The sequence below is a fragment of the Vidua macroura genome, chromosome 16, assembly GCF_024509145.1.
Source record: "Vidua macroura isolate BioBank_ID:100142 chromosome 16, ASM2450914v1, whole genome shotgun sequence".
Taxonomy (NCBI): domain Eukaryota; kingdom Metazoa; phylum Chordata; class Aves; order Passeriformes; family Viduidae; genus Vidua; species Vidua macroura.
The window spans coordinates 9,603,786-9,620,813 of record NC_071586.1 but is presented as its reverse complement, the minus strand read 5'-3'; the positions used below and the strand labels follow the sequence as shown (position 1 = coordinate 9,620,813).

Here is a 17,028-nt window from a genome sequence, read left to right as displayed (position 1 = left end):
AATTGTCAAAACGAAGTATGATAACAGACAAATTCGCACATAAAAGATTTAAATAAAATATGCTAGCAGACAAGTTGAGACATACAGGATTCTGAAAAAAACCAAAAAAAACCAAAGACAAAATAGAATGAACCAAATTTCAATCTACCTAATTTAGATATTGGGTAGTATGTTTAAGTTCATAAAGTCTTTTTTTTTTTTTGTTTACCTGATATGGAGAAAGCAGATGAAGATTAATTTCAAAGAATTTAAAATTGTTTAAAAATATGTTTGTGTCCATACTTTCAAAGAGTTGACAAGTTACTCCTTTCACAAGCTGTCCTGTGCTGATAGGAAAGGCAAATTTCAATCTTATGAATATTTAAGCAGGACCTAGTCTCTACTCTCCACAACCCCATTCTAAGACACAGTTTCTTCACCTCTCCCATTTCCTGTAATTAAAAAGCTCTTGAAAGTAAAAATGCAAACAAATTGAAAAATATCAACTTAAAACACCCAAACCTCTGCAATGCTTTGATCCTCATTTTGGCTTTGAAGACCCTTTTTAATAAGGAAGGTGAATTATCCTGTGGTATCCAGGAATGAATAAACATAAGGTAATACATAAAAATCACATATTGTTTACCTCAAAGTTGCTCTCATCAAAAAACTAGTCTTAAACCCCATTTCAAAAGAGATACAGTTCATACCTTACAAGGTCAACGGGAGAGTTTTCCTTGGACAGTAATTCATACAGATACAAAGCCTGAAAATAAACCCACCATAATTAAAGGTAACTTTAGTTAATCCAGTTGTAAGAGATATAAACTACTGCAAGGTTTTTGTACTCTGAGCTCTCTTATGTACTCTAAAGGTACTTCTGTGGTCCAGCTTGAGCAACCAAAAGGTTTGGCATCCAGTTAGATGAATTTTTTCTTCACAAGACAAGCCATCACTGACTGGCGTTATGGGATGATGTTAAAGCTGTACACAGCCCACAGCCACTCAAAAACTTAGGGCTGAAGGGAGCATGGAGATCATCTGATGTGACCTTTCATCTCTCTAGACATCACATGCAAATGTCTAATATGCAGTACTGGAAAGAGGAAATTTGCATGGCAGAAACCTGGGGGCTTAAATTCAGCATATTAATGCTTTCTTTTCCATAGTATTGTCTTATAGTGCTGCCTGGGCTCTAAATGCCCTTTAGTGTTTATGTTGAGATTTAACTGGGGCAGTTCCTTCCTTTTACCTGTGTTCCTTGAACACAAATATATTACACCACTTTTCCAATTCTCCCATCACACTAAATTGCAGTGGAATGGGAACTGCATAACGATTTTTACCTGGCTGCTTCTTAGTTCTTTTTCTTTCAGCATTGAAGAATTATATCCAGTTTGCTTCCATAAACCAGAAAGGGAGACTTCTTTAAAGAAAGCTCCTTGTATATCTTTGACTGATGAAGAAAAATCTCCAGATGCAGCAATCTAAAAAGAGAAACACAGAAATACATGGTATTTCTGAACTGATGCTTAGATTTACAGGATTTGCCCTTCTTTCTATTCTGTGTAATATTTCTCTTAAGAGGATAAAGGAAAAACACAACAGTATTAAAAACTCAATGAAATAAGCAAGACAGCCTTCAAAATACCCTTGGTGTTCAGAAAAAAAGCAGTAGAACCATTAACCATTGAGCTAAAGGACATATCTTGGTTTAATTCATGCTCTACAGTTCTGGTTATGGTGCTCTTGTGCAGAGAGAACCTGCCACAGGCTGGAGTTAATAATCACCTTCCTGAGGATGCCCTGTTGCTGTGCAGGAGATAAGTCAGACAAGTACTGGGATGTTGTGCCTCGAATAATCTGAGCCAGCTCCCTGGGGTTCATGCTGTGCAGTGACCGGGTGCCAATTCCTGTCACCAAGGCCCCCATTTGGCTCACGTTGTAAAATGATAAAACCTGCAGGGAGAACAGCACAAGCAAACAGGAAGTTTTATTGAGATCAGCAGATGTATTTAAAAGCAAAAGCCAATAAATAAAGCAAAACTATTCTTGTTAAATACTTAATACATTTCTTGCCTGGGAATGCATTTTCTGCATCTGTCCCTAGAACAAATGCCTGAAGTTTCTCAGAAGTTCCTTTTTCTGAAACTTAAACCAGGACCTAATTCCTTGCATTACAGTATATTTGAATATACAGCCTCACATCTCTGATCATGCAAATTCTGTTTAGGGCAGTGACAAAATAATATACACAACTGCCAAATCCAAATACTCATTCTCTCTGTTATTAGAGAATTACTTTGGGATGTACAATCTTGGATGCTTTTATTTGATTTAAACATATTTTCCAGGCCACTAACTAAATTGAATTCTTATACTAAACTTTTCAAAATCTACAGTTATTCTTAAGAAGAAGCCATTTCACTTTTAAAAACACAAGGTAGGAAAGCTGTTATCAGAGGTACCTTTTCGTAAGAGAGGTATTTACTGGATAAAATCATAACTTGGCTCTTTGCCCACCCACAGACTTGGTTTAATGTTGCAACAGCATTATGCACTGCTTCAGGTGACAGAGATTCCAGCTCACTTGAAGTTAGTCCAACCACAGCATCTGACAGAGATCCAAGGGTATCGTTCAATGTCTGGTTTTGCATGGCAATGTTCAGGAGCTGAGATTTGAGCTAAATCAAACAAAAAGAGCAGATCACACATAAAAATCTGCCAAAAACCAATTTCCATTACCACCCAAAACATTAACTGGAATCTCTGGAATAGGCATTGGCAAATATTCACACACGTCATAAAATTTCAAAAATAGAACCACAGTTGTGAAAGGTATATGGAACAGGAATATGAAACAGATTGAGAAAAGAATAAGCACCCAAACTCTATTCTTTGCATTCTCAAGAACTATTTTCCCTTAACTCCCAATAATTTTTCACTCATTTCTTTCCTTATTTAAGAAGAACATCTTTCCTCCTCTGTTTACAGGATTATGTTAGGCAAGAAGAACAAGTGTTGTACACACCTCATGAACCTCGGCCTGGAAACCTCTCAGCTGATTGCATTTAATCATTTGATGAAGTAGAGCCCGGGCCACAGCTGCATCCATCTGTTCCAGGTCCTCATAAAAACAAACCAACAAACCCAGCCTATGGAGCAGAAATACATTAGCTCCCTTCTGACATAAAAGGTGTCACTGTTAGGAAATGGAAACACAGCTTGGTACCCTCTCCTTGTGATCACAGCTTGAGCCATTTCTGTTTGTCATGAGTGCCTGAACCTGTAGTCCTTAAAACTTAGCCTGTAACAGGGGTATGAGAACATGCAGTGGCCTTTGTATTCAGATGAAGCTGCCTGGATTGCTTGCGCTTGAGAATTTACCTGTCCTGGTTCCATTTGTTCATGGCTGGATTGTCCCAGTTAATGACTCCACTCCCCTAACAGGATAATCTTGAAAATGATGGAGGGCTATTACTAAGTCTCTAGAAGTGGCTTGCTGAGTTCTTACCTGGTTTGATTGGATGTTTTGAACCCTAAGTCCTGCTTGGATTCCACATGCAACACAACCAATTTGTATTTCAGAGCAGCATCTGGGGCACGAGATGGCCTCTTTATCATTTTAGGATTAAACAAAGCCTGCTGTATTTCACATCAAACACAGGACTGGCCAATGGATGGAGACCTGTCCAGTTCAACACTGGTCAGGAGAAAGCACACAGAGGCTCACTGCCCAATTGTGCCAGCACAGCAGTCTGCAAGGCAGGGTTTTGAACTGAGCTCATTTTCCTTCACAGTTCCCATGCTGTAATATTTAAGTCAACATTTCCATTAACCTTTGTAAAGTGCAACCGCAGCCATAGTTTTTGGAGAGGAGGAGTCACACTACCATGGGGAAGTGCCTTTGGTAGGTGTCCTTCTGGCTTAGACCTTGTGCTTATTTACTGCCTTAACCTGCAGCCCTGCAAAGGAAGAGCTCTGAATTGTGCATCACTATGTCTGGATTTTGAACTTGATAGTGATGGGGATGGACTGGTTTGTAGGAAGCCTGAGTCAATTCCCTGTCCCTGTAAAGTCAGCCTTTGCTTTCATAATTTACACAGAACAAGAACCTCAAAGGTATGTCCAAAACCCAGCTTTCCTGCTACATCCCTGGTTTTTCGCAGTTCAGTGAGACAGGCACAGGCAGAGTCTGGGCAGTAATGTCCAGATGTGAATCAAATCATCAGTTGACAATGCTGCAGCACTACCACAAACTAAGTCAAATTCTGCAGCACATAAAGGCTTTTAGCTCCTCCAGTCCCTCAACAACAACCTGCCAGCGATATAACAAAACACTGCTTCAGCAGCACATCTGAATTAATGGGAGATCATCAAACCAACATACAAATCAAAGAAACATCTATAAGAGCATTTTTATAACAAATAATTACATTCTGATGCATTACTGCATAGCCACCAAAAACTCTTAATCTCCTTTGGGATTAGCAGAAATGAATAACACTACTTCTTAAAGTAAAAGTGCATTTAAATCAACAGTATGGTTAAAATGAGTAACATAAACTAAGTGTGTCGTAAAAATGGAATATATTAAGGATTATGGAGCACGACATTTCTCTCATCTGTGAGAATGGGGCAGCTCTTGTGAGTGACAAAATAATTTTTAAGATTTCTGACATTGAAATTTAGAGCGTGGGCATAACTCTTCTCTCGCTTACTCCTCCGACAAGAGCAATGCTTCACGGAAGTCAGCGAGCTGCACTGCAGTAACAACAGGAGCTCTGAAGCCATAAAGCATATTCTCCATTAGTTTAAAACTCCAAGGTATCCCCCAAGGAGACTACAAATAATTTCAGACAGCATTGTCTTGGGACTAAATACATCCATTGATATGACAATGTAAATGTAAATGTGGAGTGCAGAGCTCTCATGCTCGCTGCATATTTATGGGTAGCAGCAGTTTATTTTGGTTTTTTATTAGTGTCAAAGTTAGCTCAGAGCAGATTTGACAGCCCTGAAAATTCAGTTTCCTGCTTACACACCTAACATCCAAACATATTTAAGCATGGCTCATCTCTATCCTGCAGGACAAAGAGGACAGCAGGGCAGGCTTTACACTACTTCACTTTGTGGCTTCTCTGGTGACACTCACGTCAGTTTAAACCCGCTTGCAGTCCTGGCTGGCAGGAGATGAGATTTCCTCCTTCAATCCTAACTGTAACATGATTTCCACCAAACACCTCCATGTTCTGTGATTCAAGCAGCCAAGACAACTCATGTCCTGCTGTCCCAGTTTATTTTATTGCTCTATGATGTGGTGGAGCACTGCCTAGGTCCCCCAGATACTGCTGCAGACTTCCTACAAATGCTACAGGCATCTCCTTACTGTGGAGCAGGAGACAAAGCATTAGCTAATTAGGCACACCTCCAAAAAATCATAAAGTAGCAATTCTTCACTGTTGCTAAACAGAGCTGGATTTCAGCCTACATTTTTCCGCTGCAATGAAGAAGCTGTGCCACGCTATCAATTTCCATTTTCTCCTTAGTTAGTTGTTCCATCCATACACAGCCATAAAAGAAAAAGCAAAGCAGCCTTGCCTGTAGATAGTTGAAGTGTTCCTCATATCAAATCCTGACGAGTTTATCCTTTCCAGGAGGGCCTGTGCAAGCTCTGGTGTGATATCATACACTGTGTCCAACTGCTTTGTTGCGTTGTCGTAGCTAATGAACAGTCTGATCTGGCCAGCACAGACAAAACCATGCATCAGCACTGTGAGACAATGAATCCTATAAAGTCTGTGTCTCACACTCAAAATTAATTGAGCCTGTTCATGTTATAGAGAAAGGAAGAAGATTTGGATAAACCAATATTTCTGAAGGCATAGTTGAGTGAGTGATTTGAGTGATTCTCTGCCAAAATGTCATATAATTTGAGGGTCTTCTATCATTGGTCCCTTTCAGTAGAAGTCACAGAAGTCTGATACAAATAAATAATTACATATTAATGACAGGCACTTTACAAAATTATTCTATCTTTTTAATTTTAAAGAATACATTTATATTTCCCCTCTGTAGTTTCTCTTTGTAATTAATTAAGATATATGAAGTTATTTTTCATGTTTAAGTTTGCATTTGTGTTCATATTGTTTGTAGCAATAATATATTCAACCACACTTTGTTACTTACTTCATTGAGACTAATTTTCAGAATTTCTTCTAATGGGAGATGGACCATGTATCTTCCCAAAATCCATAAGCTTTCTGCACTGACCCAAGAAGTTGATTCATTGAACTCTGTTTTGTACAAATAAATACTCACTACAATGTTCAGAAAGTAATTACTTTTCAAATATATTTTACCCAGTATATTGTTATTGTTAAATAATAAAAAATCTGCAAATCAGAAAAATCCTTAGCAGAGATAGTCAGATTCCCTCCATTTGCTACATTTTAGCACCAGACTTTTATGAGTCCATACATTTTTTAATGAAAATGAAATAGTGCTTCAAGTGTCTCAAATTTTCTCATACAAAAACAATTAATGTTTTATGTTGTCGAAACAGAGAATGGATAAATTGTAGGACAGGAAAAATTTACCCAAAAGTATTAAATATGGAGCAGTGTTTTAAAATTCACTTTTCCTAATCAATTGCATTATTTAAGAACATCAGGAAGGCACGATACTTTATATATCTTATATATTATTATTGATGATGCCATTTATTTCAGCAATATGCAATAGCAATAATGGAGAAAATGAAAAACTGTTCAAATACCTACATGGAAATAGGCTGACAAAACCACAAAACACTGCATAACAGCTAAAAAATGGCATTCATTAAGTAACATTCTCCCAAGGATTGAAAATGAAATCAAGATCCAAATATCCCTGAGAAAAAACATATTTATGGACTCCATGGGTACCCTGAGCCACAAAGACTCTTTTCTCCAGGCTGTTGTCATTTGGATGGCTCAGTGTGTGACACCTCTGAACACATTCCTCAGCAGTGCTGATACTCACAGCTCTTTTAAAATAAAATCATCAGTGCACTTTGAAGAGTTTCCAGTGCTGGGAAAAAAACCAGCCTGCACCTATCAGAAGCTGAAGGACTCCATTAAGTGATTTTTTTGAAAACACAGATCTAAGCTCCTTAACTGAGACAAGATGATGATCCCAGCAGACCTGTCAGACCTGCGTTTTTTAAAGTGATATTATCTCCCATTACCCAGAATATTACGAGAGTTGAAAGACATGACAAGAGAGCTAAAGAAAAAACCAGCAGCATTTAAGGATGTTGATTGTGGCCTCTAGCAGAACAGACTTGCAGTTACCAGCCATGGCAGCTGTGATCCCCAAAAACTGATCCCTATCCCAGGTGGTCCCAGTGCTACCCACATAAATAAATCACCCTCTTGCAGGACTGTTCCTGCACTCTGCTGTGGCTTGGGGAGTGCAGATAAACATGAGGGAGCTTTAGACTTCCAGTCCAAGTGTGCCTGCCCAGGGCTGATGGTTCACATGGTCACAGCCAGCTGGGAATCAGCCCACACTTGGTGCCCTGGGGGTGGATTCACCACATCTGTGCTGCTTTTGGCAGGTGAAGCAGCAACCAGGAGGAAAAAGAGGCACAGCAACTCCCAGTCCCTCCCAAGCTGTGTGATCTTCCACGAATTAAGGGTTCACCAATGCTGTAGACACAACTCAAGCCAATGCCAAGGGATTTTCCCAGGACTGCTGAGTAGCACCAGGCAAATTCTGCATCTTTGCTTCCCCAGCAACGCACTGGCACAGCAGCAGCATGAACCTCCCCTCCACAACTTACTGGTTTACTCTGATATTTTGAAATGGCAGGAGACCCAGGAGGCAAATTTAGCTCTACTAAAGCAAGTGAGCATTTAACCTTTGATTTCTAGGGAAGGAGGAAGAACACACACATCTGTAAGTCTAAAATGCTCCCAGGACAGCTGTGCTGGGATGTTCAGTGAAACCCAGGCACCAGCTCTGATGTTCAGTGCCCTGCACAGCCCCCTTGTGGAGCCCATCCTGCCTGTCCCAGCTATGGAACATCTGTTTCAGGCACATTAAACAGGCAAACAGATGTGGGAAAATGCATCCAATCAGAATTAATTAACTTTGGTCTTATCATGTCCCTTTGCTGATTGAGTTGGTGCCATGTGCTTTCACAACATCCTGCATTTCTTTTGTGTTTTTAAACCGTGCAGTGGATAATGTATCCTGAGCCAGAGCTGTTTTTCTTGTCTGAACAGGAGTTCAGAAGAGAACAACAGGCCTTGGCAGAGCACCTGGCCACTGTGTCCTGTTTCAGACTTAATACGGAGAGAAAAGACTGGAGTACTAGAAAAAGAGTTTGTGAATAGTTCTGTGCAGAACAGAGGAAGAGTCCATTGGTTGCACTTGATGATCCTGGAGGTCTTTTCCAGCCTTAACAACAGCATGATTCTACTCTACAGGTTCAAGCATCTCTGGAGAACTATTTGTCATGGGTAACAAACACATTATATTTACTCTGCTCTGCAGAAAAGGTATTCCAGACAGCTCTCTTACACAGACCTATGTTAACTGGGGAAACAATTCAATACAATGGTCAGGCCTTTTGCTCAGTGCTTTTCTCTTATGATAAGCAAGAATAAACCACTTTGTATCATACCACTCATGTTGTAAGATTTCTGTAGAATCTGCTTCATCCAGCCATAGAGAGCTCTCTGAGTGCTTGCTGAGGTTCTGTCATAGAGGTCCTTGAATAATGATGATCTAAGTGATAAACAGGTTTGTTAGTTCACTAATGAGTTAACCATTCATTTTATTTAATGACACATGGACGAATGATTCTAGAAACAGCATTCTTTACACATAAGCAGAAAGCTGTATCTGGAAAATAGACTGAGACCATATAGCAACCTATTTTTTAACAGTCAGCAAATCCAGCATAGTATTGTATCTGAAAAATAAATGGCTTACAAGTTTCTGAAAGCATCCTCCAGCAGAAGGTTTGGGAGACTCCCAATGACATCAGGCTGGAGATAGTTCACTGCTGACACACGCAGAACCTGACTCAGGATATCCACACAGTCCAGGGCACTCAGAGCCAGGAAGCATTTATCCAGTGTTACAAGGAACAAGGTCCTGTTTACTCCTGGGCTTTGAAAAATTCTCTCCCTAGTCTTGCCCCAGTCAAGAATAATATTTCCTATTTCCTGCAAGCAACAAAGTGTTAAATCAACATCTCTGATTAATTCAATATATTCTTCATTTTGAGGCCTGACAGACAGCACTCTACAAAGAATATGATGCTGTTCTCATGAAAAACAGCTGCAAACTACTGGTTGTTTGCATTACTTCAGATAATTCCTTTCTGGCATTAGGTAGAGACCAGCTTGAATTTTTTTACAAAACCAAAATTAAACCCAGAAAGATATTTCAAATGGCTGATTAACAAAATTACTAATTTCACCTTCTTTAGCCATCTTGGCTCTTTTTCCAAAAAGACACCAAAAAGAAGATACTCCCTGAGAGTAACTGGCCCTACCTACCTTAGGTGTTACTGTAGGAGGGTGAACTCTTCTCTGGAGATGAGTTTCTCTCTATTGATTACTGTGAAAATCCAAATGACTGACTTGGACTTGCAGCAACCTTTAGACAGTAAGAGTTAAATGAACTAAGTCTAGCCTAAGAGGAGAGGGAGTCCTGGAATCCAATCCAAGCCAGGTAAGCAACTGCACTGTGAGTCCCCCAGTCTGTCCCTTTCCATTTATCTAAACCACTGCCAGCAGCTTTTCCTTTTCACATGTGGAAATTCACTTACAAGATGCTCCTTTTTGCTGTTGAAGAGGTACTTCATTGCAGTTTGGAACTGCTGCTGATCAAGCTGTTGCAATTCAGACAATAGTTGCCTGGGTTGGTATAAAAGGTTCTTCAGGTAACTTTTTATGGACATCTGAAGTATAGAAAAATATGTGTAATATACATAAAACTCATACTATTGTACTTTTACTCCCTGAAAATCTGTGCTCAAGGAGAAGTAAGTGCTTAGCTCTGTATTGTCTGTGCTGCCAATGATCAAAATAACTATTTTCCACACAAACTGAAAACAAAAAAAATCTAAATGCATTCTGAAAGACAGTGATTTCAAATCCTATTCTTGGCTTCATGAACAAGTCCTCTCATGAGAGCTTTTTAACAAAGATGCCTCAGTTTCTCACTTCACAAAACAAGAGTAATAAAGCTTTTCTGCTTCACACAGCAGAGCTGTGAAAAATGAAACTTCTAAAGAGCTAAAAAAAAAAAAGCCTAAAAAATCAGGCATCATGTACATATTACTTAAAAAAGAGAAGGAAATGTGCAATTAGATGGGAGGAAAAGTCTCTACCAGGTCATAAGCCAAAAATATTCTCTCTCACATCATGCTGCATTACCAGTTAACAATCTCATGCCTGTTTTGAAAAATTTAAGGGGAATCATAACATTGGAACAGAAATAAATTTAAGGCTCATTAGCAGCAGACTGGACTAAAATTCCTTCTATTTCCTGACAGAATTATTTCAGAATTGGTTTGGAATTTGAGTTGCAATTGTTCTTTGCTGCCTTTGCTTAACTTGCATTGCCACCACCAAATATTAACACAGTTCCTTTATGCCTCGGGGTTCAGCCTGCTGAAAGCCTCAGGCTGCCAATAAACCTGACAAAGGGAAGGGGCAGTGGCAGGAAAATGTAGGTGAGGATGAGCTGTGACAGCGACGAGGAGCTTGGGACAGGTTTCAAGCACTGTGGAGCTTCTGGGAATGCCCGAGGCTCAGGGATGGCACAGTTGACACTTTCCTGGTTCAGTGTGTGAAGGGACGAGGGAGGGACTCAGGTTTGATTAGCTGGGTACAGCTCCACTTAAAGCGGCTCATCACAAACCCTCAGCAGCACGAGGAGGAACAACAACTCCTGCCTGCATCACTTCCACATTGATAATTTACAAAAACAGCACTGAGAGAAGCTTTAAAACGTGGAGGCATTTTGTAGGATGTTCTGGAGCCTCTCATTCCATGAGGAGCAGTGTGAACTACAGCCAGTCAAAATCTGGGAGAAACCTGTTATTTTCTGGGAAAACAGCATTGATGTACACTCAACTCAGAAACAATTAGCATGAAAATCCTAACTCCTGCTTTCCATCAGAGGAAAAGCAAAAAGAATTGTTGTTATTTCTGCCTTGCATACTCCAGCAATGTTAGGGGAAAAAGACAACCTATTCCTATTTCCTATTTAGCTGCTACACTGTAGGTGTATTAATTACCTCTATCATTGACCACCTAGCTTTGGCTATAGAGATAGGTTAAGTTTTTTAAATTCCTTTTCAAATAAAATATTTCATGCATCTTAAATATCACAAACCTGAAGGCTGCTAAGAGTAAACATAATTTCCTGGGCATGAAAATATGCCATGACTTTTGTAAGCAGATCTGCTGTCCAGACATTAGAGCTGTAACAGAAAACAGGATCAAAAATGCCAGTAAAATAATATAACAAGTTAAATAGCAGATTACAAGAGTAAAAAAGAAAAAGGGTAACAAAGAGTGATGCTAACACCATAATGACAGAAGTATTCAGTTTTTTGCCTATCCAGAGTAATAGTTGATCTGTTTAATGCAATGAAAATACATGGGTCAATGGGGAATGGAATTAATTAGTTTTTTTCCATCTAATTCCACAACCACCCACAATAAACTCAATTTTCCAAGGAGTTGCTATTAGTACATCTCCAAGGCATGTGCTTTCTGGCACCCCATTATGCCTGTTCTGATCTGCTTGTAGAAAGCACAGGGAGTAACTGCTGCCTTTCCTTCAGCAGAGTCATTAATTTCACTGTGTCTTCCTTACACAGACATTGATTTTCTCAAAATATGTAGGAGTGGAGTGGTCTTTGAGGCTTATCCTTCTCTTTCAGATTTGGACAAAATTTGCATATAATTCAAAAGCCACCAGGAGCTGGAGGATGGGGGATGGAGTGAGAATGAAAGAAGGAGGTGGACAGACAGCTGGAATTGCACCTAATTTCCTTAAGAAGCCATTTGGACACATGTGAGCAAAGTTAATTATCAAAACTTCTGAAAACTGAAGCAAGTATTTATTTTCAGCCTCATTCTATTTTTTTTTTTCTTTTTCATGACAAACAGGTTTTTCCCTGTTAACAGGAAATACTCCTCCCAGGAAACCTAAATCCAAGTAATCATATGTGCCAATTTCATTCTATCTATAATGTTCCAGTTTCTGTGGATATGAAACAGATCATATCTGAAGTGCAAGATAATATTGAAAAATCAAGATGGGGAGAGTAATACATTACCTTTGAAAATAAAGTATATCTAGGAGGGCTGCACATGCAAAATGGAACATAAAAAGTTATGGTGAGATACTGAGTTTTAATTCATTTTAGAAGCATAAGTGGGAACAACTGTGTACATTACCATTCAGGTATTTCCCAGCTATTACTTCCTCCTAAGGAAAAAATACAAATATATGTAATAAATTATTATTTTTAGATTATAATATAAAATGTTAGTAGAGAGATCAAATAAAAATACTAACCACAGCTTTGTGTAACAATGGAGGCAAATCTGTAAAAGATTATCCAATTATTAGAAGTTAATTCAATGTTTTATCAGTCAATTATGTTACACAAAAACACATTTATTGTATGCAGTGATTATATACACATATATAATGTATTTGCAAACATTTAATGCAGTTTTGATTAAATTTATTTACAGAAAAACAGTGGGGGGGGGGAAAGGCTATTCAATAATAATCAGACTTGATGAAATTATTTGCTGGTAGAGCTCCATGATGCCAAGAGAGCAGAGACCATGGTCCCAGTTACTAAACAAGACCTAATTTATTACACACAACTTTTTTTTGTGCCACAAATACACCCCTCAGACAGGAGTTCTGGTCTTACCTTCAGAGTTCTGACTGTGAGTAATCTTGGCATGATTCATTGATATCAACAAGAAACACATCTTCAGAAGTCTGGACATTTCTTCTCGTGTTTTTAGAATAAAAAGATACTTGGATTGAAGAGGAAAATAGGAAGAACAGAGTCAAAATGCAATATTCAACCCAAATTTCATAGCTATAAATCAGAGACAGCCTACGCTATGGAGTACAGATAGAGATCAGAACAATCCAAAGCTGCTTGCTCCCAAGTTTTTAATTTAGATCTTTTTCTAGGATAGAGATACACTTTATGCAAACACAAGTCCACAAAGAGTGCGTGTGCAGAGTTATCTCCCTATAGCAAGTGGCTCATTTAATTTTCTCCCTTGTAGCACCATTTATTTACCAAGTTACACTGCACCTAAGTATGACTTCAATGCAGTTTTGTTAAAACAAGCAAACAAATCATTTTAAAATCAGATAAAACTGAAGAGAAATTGAATGAAAAAGGAAATTATAAAGAAGCTTCAAACAAATCCTCAGCTTTTTCTAGCTGGTTAAGCTGCAGTATCACTGCAGACTTGGTCTGGGACCTCCATTTGCAGATCTCTGAACTCAGGGGTGGAACAGCATGGCCCTGGTCCCCTGTCCTGCAGGGTGCTGCAGGCAGGGACAGGCAAGGAGTGCTCCCCTTCCCTGCTGCCACATTTGGAAGAAAAAAAAGGAAGAAAACACCCTTATGCTCTTCTGAGGCAGAGGGAGTCACACATTTGGGAAACTGCCCATGTCACTTCACCTGGACAGATCAAAGCCACGGTCTTTGTACTCACAAGGTGTCCCATCAAAGTTTCACCACCACCACAGACACAGTTTGTGTGGAAAGAGATGTTTTGGTAGCTCTTGCTATCCCTGCTGCCCTGTGCTATGTAGCATAAAAATCACTGAAAGATAAATTGTCTGGAAGGGAAGTAATAGGGAACCCAGAGCTTTTCACTGAGTTGTCACTGATTGCCACCAGAAAAAAATTGAGTTTCACAGTTGTCCAAAACAAAATGAACGTGTTGCTTTTGGTCTAGCTCTTGAAGGACAAGGATACACACAGAACTAATGCAATGGGGTGGAAAGGAAGCAAAGACTGGGCAGGTTTCACTCAGGATTTTCTGCAGCCACATCTCCTCCTCAGCTCTGAGGGCCATCAGCGGCTTCAATCCACACTGCAGAGAGGATTTTCTGCCTGGCCCTCTGCTCAGCCTGAGAATCACCACCCCCACAGGTAAAACAACAAATTAATCTGAGATATTAGATGATGCCTCGATCCACAGATGGCAACTTCTTACACTGGGATTAGTCCCCGATTTTACAAATGACACGCAGGGTCCCATTGGCCGACTTGGCTGTGACCATAAAGAGACTTTGTTAGGTTTTGTCTCCCTTTCCCTCATTTCAAAGGTTTATTTGCAAGACACTGAATTTCTGCATTTCTTTTCGTTGCTGAACTCTGTGTTCTCTCTTCCCCCCCCCCCAAAGTTCTCTGCCACGGCTTGAGTTACAGATCTGAATATTTGATAAATGACACCTTTTTTGGACTGTTTAATCTCATGTACCAAGGTACTCTTTTATAAAAATATCTTTCAACAAGCCTCCAGCAATACTCCAGTCTATTGCAAATACTTAACTCCAGTCTTGTAACAGGAGTGACTCAAAATGACAGATGATGAAAAATTTAAACATTTGACTTCAAGAAGCTATCACCTCTGTCCTGTTCTTACACACACTGAAACCCCTTTCAGCTACTCTTTTGGGAGCACCACAGTAAATGTCTCTCATTCAGATGTATCTGGTTTCCTAGACAATGAACTTGTGTTTGTTCCTGCCTGTGCCCTAATAATTTTGCAGTAAGGTTTTATTACTCTGCATAGGTTAAATCATGCTTCCAATGTCAGTCCCGATTTGCTTATTCCAATTCATTCACTTTGATCAGGGAGTGTATTTTAATTAAAGCATGCTAACTTAATATATAAGGAGATTAAATGCTAAGGAAAGTGCTTTTTCATCCTGACTAACTCAAGCGGACAATCAGCAGGGCACAAAAAGAGCTGTGAAAAGCCCTGCCTGGCAAGCCAATCTACAGGATGAAGCCGTTCATTTTTTGAGTCAAATAGGTCGGTTTGCAGCTCACAGCAACTTCCAGACAGTCCCAAATCACGCTGTGGGGATCTCCTGCAGATCCCATCCAGCTTTTCCCCGGAGATCATTCCGTGCATATGCTGTGATGAGATTTCTGAGCCCTGCAGGACTCCCCGCTTATGAGAAGTTCCCAGATTGCTTTCTCCTCTCACTCCCAGAACAGCCACCCTTCCATGTACAGAAATCCTAGACATTTTATCACTCGCTCCATGCAGTCGCTGCCTTATCTGAAGCTCGATAACCAGAAAACTGACCTTACAATCACAACTCTTGCTGATAAGCCCTTGCACTGCCGGTGTCCACCTTCCCCGTTGCACCAGGGCTCTGAGAAAAAGCACCACATGCAGTGGCGGAAGCCGCAAGGGGTGCGGGCTGGAAAGGGAGAGAAGGCAGGAGAAGAGAAGGAGGGCCGGGACCCCAGAGAGCTTTACCTGCCTCTGCCGTGTGCGCCTCCGCCCCGGCACTGCGGGAGCTGGGCGGCTCCAGCCAGGGACCCTGGGAGCGGGGCCAGGCCCAGCACCGCCCTGCAGCCTCAGGCGCCAGCCCAGCGCCCCGGCCCTCAGCGCGGGCGGGAAAGGCTCCTCCGCCGGCCGCTCGGCTCCCCCAGGGCAGGCAGGAGGGGACCCTTCTGTCCTGAGATGAAGAGAGCTCAACAAGCCGTGCAGGGGAAACACAGGGCTGGTGCTGCCCTGCTCCCCCATCTCCCCACCCCAAGCAGGGGCAGGTGGCCCTGGGTCCCTCAGAGTATGAACGGACTGTACCTGGGATCACCCGGCGAAAGGCAGCTGTGGTTTTGAGGGATGAAGCTGTTCCAACTTTGCTTTGAAAGTTTCTGGCTAAATCATGTGCTTGCACAGCATCGCTTTCCTGCAGTGCAACACACCCAGCCCACCCTGACAGAAGAGATCAGAACAGTCCAGTCACGCCCCAGGACAAAGCTCTGCACATTAGTAAGAGCACTGAAGAACACCTTGGATGGACACTGTCACCCACAGCAGGACAAGGCAGGATTCCCAAACCCAGGAGTAATGAATTTGGACATTGGAATTGCAACACTCGTTCCCCTAGATGGTATCTTAGAGTAATTGGGGCAATTTAATGAACTACTGGACTCCAGAGTTTCTTTCCGTGGGCTGTGAGCAGCATTGAGTGCACACCAATGCTCTCTCAGTGCCTGCAGGGAGGAAGAAGCCCCTTCCCTCCCAAGGAGCTCTGGCTTTAGAGATACAGGTGTAGGGACAGTCCTGGGGGTTATTCTGTTTATTCAACAGGACTAAGCAGGTGTTTGACCCCACTTAATTTAGACTTTGTAGAAAGATTTTCTTCATTATTGGTCATTCCTCATCTCAAGTGTAAGAATACTTGGCTAAATAGAGTGAACAAAGTAGAAAATCATAAGAAAGGAAAAAAATCCCTATTGTTTACATTTCACCTTCTGTTCCCAAACCTCTCAAAGCCATTACAAACTGAAATCCTCAGTGACAGGACTAAAAGATGAGAGATAAGAAATGCAGTCTCTTGTGTGATTTTTAACATGTGGGATTAAAACACTTAAATACCTTTGAAGAAGTTTGTCTTACTACATATTTGCTACCTTAACATAAATTAATGACACATTAAAAAACATTTTCCCACTACTAGATGAGTACAAAATGCAGGTAGCAGAAGATAAATTAATGGATTCACTCCAGAGCATACACAGCTCATTTTCCCAACAGACAAATCTGATTGCACTACGTGCCAAAATGCAACAGCACATCCTGAGATGAGAATAACACCAAGTCTAAATTACTGTTGAGAAGTAATTTGAAATTCCAGCATTCCTTGTCCTTGCCCCATACTACAGAATACTATTCCACAAAGATGACTGACAACAAAAAGCTAATAAATTGGCAAGAGAAATCATTAACCATCAGTTTG

The 17,028-nt window shown here is 40.5% G+C and overlaps 1 protein-coding gene across 1 annotated transcript in view; it reads right to left on the bottom strand.

Annotated features, from left to right (window-relative positions):
- OTOA (otoancorin) overlaps nt 1–13,022 on the bottom strand; it is a 33,428-nt gene extending 20,406 nt beyond the window's left edge. Inside the window, exons 1-16 of the mRNA XM_053992067.1 lie at nt 12,944–13,022; nt 12,574–12,602; nt 12,453–12,483; nt 12,332–12,359; nt 11,380–11,467; nt 9,806–9,937; nt 8,962–9,197; nt 8,651–8,754; nt 6,169–6,275; nt 5,581–5,720; nt 3,011–3,134; nt 2,448–2,663; nt 1,771–1,938; nt 1,326–1,466; nt 690–745; nt 209–326 (exon numbers count right to left, since the gene is read on the bottom strand). Coding sequence (XP_053848042.1) covers nt 209–326; nt 690–745; nt 1,326–1,466; nt 1,771–1,938; nt 2,448–2,663; nt 3,011–3,134; nt 5,581–5,720; nt 6,169–6,275; nt 8,651–8,754; nt 8,962–9,197; nt 9,806–9,937; nt 11,380–11,467; nt 12,332–12,359; nt 12,453–12,483; nt 12,574–12,602; nt 12,944–13,022 — 1,797 coding nt within the window. The remainder of the gene's footprint in view (nt 1–208; nt 327–689; nt 746–1,325; nt 1,467–1,770; nt 1,939–2,447; nt 2,664–3,010; nt 3,135–5,580; nt 5,721–6,168; nt 6,276–8,650; nt 8,755–8,961; nt 9,198–9,805; nt 9,938–11,379; nt 11,468–12,331; nt 12,360–12,452; nt 12,484–12,573; nt 12,603–12,943) is intronic.
- Between the last annotated feature and the right edge of the window lie 4,006 nt (nt 13,023–17,028).